At 50.6% G+C, this 7,046-nt stretch overlaps 1 protein-coding gene across 1 annotated transcript; it reads right to left on the reverse strand.

Annotated features, from left to right (window-relative positions):
• Positions 1–1,880: 1,880 nt before the first annotated feature.
• LOC101771844 lies at positions 1,881–5,343 on the reverse strand. Its single transcript, XM_004980144.4, has 2 exons — positions 4,773–5,343; positions 1,881–2,891 (listed from the first exon to the last, which is right to left on the reverse strand). Exons 1-2 carry the CDS (start codon positions 5,341–5,343, stop codon positions 2,185–2,187), a joined length of 1,278 nt encoding a protein of 425 aa, XP_004980201.3. The 3' UTR covers positions 1,881–2,184.
• Between the last annotated feature and the right edge of the window lie 1,703 nt (positions 5,344–7,046).

A 7,046-nucleotide genomic window follows, 5' to 3' on the forward strand; every position in this document is an offset into this window, starting at 1 on the left:
CTCCGACATGCTCCACCCCCGCTCCATCCCTCCCCTCCGGATGTCCCACACCGCCGACTGGCGGCACCTTCGCCGCCCGGCCAAGCCACCCTGCCAGTCCGGCTTGCCTCCCCGGGCTTCCCTTTAAGCTCGGCAGATTTTGTCTCCCCAGCCCAACCCAAACCCGAAAGCCCTAACCACTAACTTTTCTTCTCCGATTTGCTTTTTCTTTATTGACTTATTTCTTATTTAGATGGAATTTAGCCATCAATATAATATAATATAATTTAATATCGATATTTCATAGTTAGGGATAGGACAAAATTGGTGTCAACAGATGCCCCGTTGAGGTCTGGACGCGGAAAAATATGAGTCTCTTTAGGAACAAATATATAAACGATCTATTGTTAAGGGGGTGTTTGATCCCCTAGCTAAATTTTAACCTCTGTCAGTATTAAACATAGGCTAATTCAAAACTAATTTCACAACTTCTAAGCTAAATTGCGAGACGAACCTATTAAACCTAATAAGTCCATGATTTGACAATATGGTACTACAGTAAACATTCGCTAATTATGGATTAATTAGACTTAATAGATTCGTCTCGCGATTTAACCTAGGGGTTCTGCAATTAGTTTTGTAATTAGTTCGTATTTAGTCCTCCTAATTAGCATCCGAATATCCGATGTGACATGGACTAACTCTGTTACAATGACAAATACAATAGAAAAGGTAAAATAGACTTTCTGCTTCTCTTTTTTTTTTCCGTACTCAACCTCGGCCCGTCACAAATTCGACCACCCACCCGGGCTTTTTCCTCATGCAGACCCAGCCCCGCCGCCGCTTCACCCCGCCTTGGCACAATTCTCGGCCCAGCTACACGCTACCTCTTCTTCCCCCCGCCGCGCCGCGTCGCCGTCGCGCCGTCGCCCACTTGCTTCTTGCCTTGCCGATGCCGCCTCCAGGGCTCGAAGGTGCGGGAGAGGGAGAGAGAGAGACAGCGACCGGTCGTCGGCAAGAAACGAGTTAGGGTTCCTTAACGCTTAACCTCGTCAGGTGTCCTCTGACTGACTGCAGTGTATGTCCAAAATTTCAAATGCGAACGCCGTCGGCTTTCCTTTGACGATTGACAGCGTCGACGAACAGAGAACATGACATGGTGATGAACCAATCAGCATCCAGCTCGATCGTGCGCGTCGCCATTGCTGGGAAGCCGAAGCTCGGGTTCATACCGAAGCTTCGTTCCTCGTCCTCCGCCGCCCACGTACGTCAAGACGTCGACGTCCTCGTTCCCTTCCGGCAATGCCGCCGAGAAAATCTTGGATCGCTTACACTGTTGGTCAATGCCTTGTATCGCCGGACTGAATATCTGATAGCTGCAGGCGTTGATCCCGTTGTTAGTCCACTGCGTTCTGACGACCAAGGTGGGGAACAACAACTGAGCTCTATCCCTCTTCTCTGTAGGTTCCAGATACATCCTCTGCAGCACACTAGATGTGTGTTCAAAGTCGCTGGCAGTCACGTCTGTTGAAAGTCGCTGACAGTGCTGCAAGATCAACAGCCAGGGCAACTTCTGATTCAGCCACAGCACAGGGAACTCACGTTTACGCTGAAGTGCTCGTCATTTTCGTGAGCAAGGCCTTGTTTAGTTCACCTTCAAATTCTAACTTTAACACTATGCAAAAAGAAGATTCCCCATCACATCAAACTTACGGTACATGCATGAAGTACTAAATGTAGATGAAATTAAAAACTAATTGCACAGTTTTGTTTTACTTTGCGAGACGAATCTTTTGAGCCTAATTAGTCAATATTTGGACAATAATTCACAAATACAAACGAAACACTACAGTATTGCTACAGTATTTTGGACACCCCAAATTGAGCAAACAAGACCCAAGTGAGCCGGAAATGCAGGGCAGGACACCACCGGTGCAGAAACTCCCGCCGCGCCATTGATGGGACAAGTTCAGAATTCTCAATACAGGATTATCAACCGAATCCAAAAAATTTGCTCGAAATCAAGAAAGCAACCCAAGTTTATTCGAAAAGAATCCACGAATACAAACTCATCTCTCTCAAAAAATGAAAAGTTCTAGCACTACATCTAAGATTCTAGATGCCGTATGAATGTGTGTTTCCGGACCGAAATCGGTCCGCGTGTCAACCAACGTGGGAAAAAATGGGCCAAAAACTCGATCCGGGTCAACCGGCAGACGGGTCCCGCGGCGGCGCGGGCCACCACCCCGAGTCCGCCCATGTCGCCGGCGGCGGAGGGTGGCCTGCCCCGCTGTTACTGGTGCCGGTGCTCGCCGGCGGCCAGGGATGGTGCGAGGCGCCGTCGCTTCCGCCGTCGCCCCCGCCGAAGCTGAAGAACACCGGGAACGACGACGATCCCGGCGCCGCGGGCGCCGTCGGCTCGAAGAAGCGGGGCGGCTCGCCGGCGCCCTGCAGGAACCGGGCGTACTCCGAGTACTCCCCGCCGCCGGCGCCGGCCGCCAGCGCCTGCGACTCCAGCAGCGCCTCAGGCCTCTGCGGCGGCGGCGGAGGGACCGCGGCCACCTGCGGCGCTGATGGCGGGCGGAGCGTGGCGGACTCCGGGAAGTTGAGCTTGGCGCGGCTGCCGCGAAACCCCAGCGCGGCCTCGTCGTAAGCCCGGGCGGCGGCCTCGGCGGTGTCGAAGGTGCCGAGCCACACGCGCGCCGCCTTGTGCGGGTCCCGGATCTCCGCCGCCCACTTCCCCCACGGCCGCTGACGCACGCCGCGGTACCGCCTCCGCGGCGCGCCGCCGCCGCTCCTGCCCGCGCTGGTATCGGCGGAGGACGGCGAGGGGATCTGCTGGCTCGAGCCCGGCGACGCCGCCGCCGCCGCAGGCGAGTGCTGCGGTGGTGTTGCCAACGCCGCTCCGTACTCTGCGCACACAACACGAGCCGTAAAAAAACAGACCTTTCCGGTGCTCAAAGATTACGTTTTTACTCTCCTACTAATCATATGAATTGCCGTCATCAATCATCATCACTATTCACTCCCTACACGAACGCAGTTGAATTGTGGAGACGATATTCTTCCAAAAAGAAAAGAATTGTAGAATCTTTTTTGCTCTGTTCCTGTGTTTGACTTTTTACATCACCTTTTTGGATCAAGAACGAATCTTTTTTAATTCTCCTTTTTTGTGAGTTGAACGGCAAGCGATCATTGATCAATGGAGCAATGTCAAACTGAGCATACTACTTGCGCACAATAATTTTTGTCCCTTTTTTAGGAGTTTGTGTGTCCGTCTCTGTCACCTAAAGTGGTGAGAAGCACATGCTTTGTTTGAAAAAAAAAAGCATGGAATAATTTTGGTACCGACTATCGACGTCATTTTATTATATGATTTTATGGTCATATTTGATTATTTTTGTGGAGCTGGAACGGCAAACATTTACCCTAGGTACCGCGGCAAAGAACAGACTTTGCAACTTTACCTTTTTTTTTCCCCACAATCGGTAACACATTCTAAGTACACAACATACACGAGGGGACAAACTTTGAAGAAAACATTGACACGAAATTTTTGGTATCCAGTGACTGAAACATGTGTCACACTGGCACTGTCCTTTCTTCAACCATTTGTGTTTTATTCTGTTTGTTTTTGTAGCTGCAAAGCCTTAAGCATGCATCATGCTTGAGTTGGTAGTGGTGGGAAAGCACGTTCATCCGTGCAAACTTGTATACTCGTGAGAAATGTGAAGAACCCCAACAAGGGCACGAGGACCAGAGGCCAACAAAAACAAAAAAATAAAATAAAAGTAAAACAAAAGAAGAAGAAAAAACCCACGCGCTCCTGTACTATACATGACTATTCAAATGTTTTTGTCGATGATGTGAACATTATGCGACAGTTGATGGTTGTGGTTAAGGGATTATCTTGCAATGGTTCTCTTATCTTCGAACACGTTCTTGGAAGATATGTAGCTATACGCCTATGAGACGACGATAATGTTAGGGCAGACGCTGTTCTTAGAAGGCAAGTAGCTAGGCCAGTAGACGACGGTGATGTTAGAGTTAGAAGATGTTCATAGAAAGGTAAGTGTATCTAGATTCGGTAGATGAGGATGATGTTAGGGTGGGAGCTATTACAACATGATGTAGTATGGGGCGTCATGTCATAACGGGTTAGTTTGGCGTAGCTAGGTCCGGTAGACGAGGATAATGTTAGGGTGGGAGCAATTACAACATGATGTAGTATGGGACGTCACGTCATGACGGGTTAGTTTTGCGAATCCAACAGTAGATCATCATGGATGGCCAGCAGTTGGGGGTGGAGGTGTTTTCATAGTCATCTTCAAATATTTGTCTTCAAATATTTTCAATTTTTTTTATGATATGTCTTTTTATATGAAATTTTGTTATTTATGATGTATATCTACGGCTGAATGGTTAAAGAGCACGATGATGTGTTGGGAGATAGAATGAAGGAAGAAGATGAATGGTTAAGTTGACTTGCATAAGAAAAAACAGTTTTTTTCCTGTAACAATGAAACAGTCCAATGGTGATACAAAGTTTCATGCTACGTGGTATGCAAACACTTTGCACGTAGAGCAGAAGTGGAAAAAGAGAAACAGCGAAAGGAAAAGCTTTTTGGGCCAATGGATCGGAACAGAGCAATGACAAGGGCTGAGCAGAGCAGAGCAAGCCCTGTTGAAGTTGGTGTTGCTGAGCTGAACCGCTGCTCTGTTTGCAACGGCAGAAAGGAGATGCAACCTCGCTAAACTAGACGAATGGGCAAACGACTAGGAGATGTGGTTACCGTGAGCCTGTGCTGAGTAAGACGGTGACAGAGCGTCGTAGTCGTAGCCCGGCCACGCCCCCGCCGGCGACACAACCTGCCGGGCCCCGGCGGCCGGCGCCCCGCCGGCAACGACCCTCGCGAGCGCGTCGACCATCACCGCCGCCTCCCGGCTGCGCTCGTACCCGGACAGCATCCGCCACGCCGCTGCCGTCGTCGTCGTCCCTGCGACGGCGGCCTGCCCCTCCTCGTCGGCCTCCTCCTCGCCGTCGCCGGCGCCGGCGAGCCCTCCCCCTCGCTGCGCGTTCGCCACCTTGGGCGCGCAGCACACATGCACACCAACGTCCGAGGATGCACAGGCACAGCAGATGACGGCGCAAATGACGAATCGGAAAAGGTGACAGGGTCTCGCCGTGTATATATAGGCGGCGCAGGGCCCCGGGGTGAGGAAGGGTGACACGTGTCCGTCCCCGGAATTTCCGCCGCCCCTTCCTTTTTCTATGAACCCAGAAACTAAAAGAAAAGATGGTAAAAGAAAAAGAAAACCCCCCCGCCGTTTTCTGTACAGTGAGAGCCACAAGGTGCAATGCATTTGGGTTTGGGCGAATGCAAACTTGTACCTTGTTTGGGTGGTTCCAAACTACAAGTTCGCTTCACCTGGAGAGACCTGGAGAGTCCAGAGACAGGCCCCAGGGTCTGCTGCCAGTAGTAGCTTTTAGTTTGGTCAGCTGCTGCTGATTTAACAACAGGATCGATAAAAAAAAGGGACTGATTAATCAATACACCGACAGATAATTAAAAAATTGGAAGAGAATTCGGGAGCAAATTGGTTCCGAGTAGTTTTTTTTATTTAAAACTGATTTTTCGTTAGTGATCCTGGCGGTGGTTCACACTGGTTCTTTCGTGCCTTTGGATCGTTGACCGGCGCACGGTTCTGACCGAGCGTGTCATTTTCCTACACCTCTCTCTCTCTCTCCCTCGCCGCTGGAAAACTTTTTACTGGTCATCCAGCTCAAGTAATTACTGGTAGTAGAGATGGGTTTAGATACGGCACGCGTGGTAATCAAGCTGAATGGTAGGACTCCTTGTACTGTAAAGGGAGATGTTAATTACAGTGGAGTAGTATTAGTTAGCAGCCAAATCCAAATGGGTCTTGTCGTCCTCGTCCCAACGCGCTTTCCCGCGAAGACTTGCCGGTTCAGCGTCATCGCGCCGCGCGCTCTCCCGGCCTGATCCTTTCGCGCACGTGGCCTATTTAGTAACGGAGACGGTGACGTGGCCGCTCGCTCGCTCCGAGTTGATCCCTCTGCCCTCCTCCACTTGCTGCTCGACACTTGTCAGGTGGAGAACACGGAGAGAGGGCCAGTTTTGACGCTGTATTCTTCTTCTCCTTCTTCTTCTCCTCCGAGCACACGGAAGAATACTAGTAGTAGTATACGTGTCCAATGCGGTGAAATTCCTCATCTCCCACGCATGCAGTTTTTAACGCGCTAGATTTTTTCCCCCCCTCCCTTGGTGAGGATGTTTACCGATGATCAAACCGTGTGCCGCTCTTGCCGACATGCAATGCGTGAGAGGAGATATTGTGGATCGAGGTCGTCGTTTCTCGTCGCGTCCATGCATCATCCAAAAAAAAATATCTGCTCGAAAAGTTCATGGAGACACGACAAAACAAGCAGATAAAGAACACGGACGCAGAGAATGAAATCATGAGATTTCAACAAGGCGCAAGCAAGTGCGCTGACCGGTCTGAACTCTGGAGCGCCGTCCGCAGCAGATTTCTTGTCCAGATGAACGATCGATGAACCAGGATACCCATGCACGCATTTTTATGTGCCTTTTATTCTGCTCAGCAAACAGACGGACAAATCCGTTCGTCGCTAGTATACTACTCCGTACAATCCCAACCGTCAACGCCCCCAACGCCCAACTTTTTTGTTTTTTTATTTTTATTTTTGAAAGTTTCTCACAAATACGCTCCTGGAGGTATCCTTTCAAAATCTAGACCCTTAGCTCATCGCCATCATTGGTGGTACTAAGCTTACATGTCTCGGCGTCAAAGAGTTTGACGCCTAGGTCGAGGCCACGTTGCCGGCATAGATGCTGACGTGGCAGCCAGCTTGGCGACAAGCTGGGCACCATACATCTTGCCACCAAGCTGGCTTACAGAGAGGCCCAGTCTGGTTTCGTATCAACTTTCACTCGACGCTTGTTCTACGCTGCGCCACTCCCGGCCGGTCCGCCGCGCCTCGCCCCCGTCGTGCCGCTCCCCGCTGGCCCGCCGCGCCTCGCCCC

The sequence above is a fragment of the Setaria italica genome, chromosome VIII, assembly GCF_000263155.2.
Source record: "Setaria italica strain Yugu1 chromosome VIII, Setaria_italica_v2.0, whole genome shotgun sequence".
NCBI lineage: Eukaryota > Viridiplantae > Streptophyta > Magnoliopsida > Poales > Poaceae > Setaria > Setaria italica.

What these genes read in the sequence shown, in the direction of transcription:
- LOC101771844 (XM_004980144.4), bottom strand. Translation starts at nt 5,343, where the DNA reads ATGCATTGCACCTTGTGGCTCTCACTGTACAGAAAACGGCGGGGGGGT. An exon ending in TTACTCAGCACAGGCTCACG is followed by an intron (nt 2,892 to 4,772) that starts GTAACCACATCT and finishes TTGTGTGCGCAG; the next exon opens with AGTACGGAGCGGCGTTGGCA.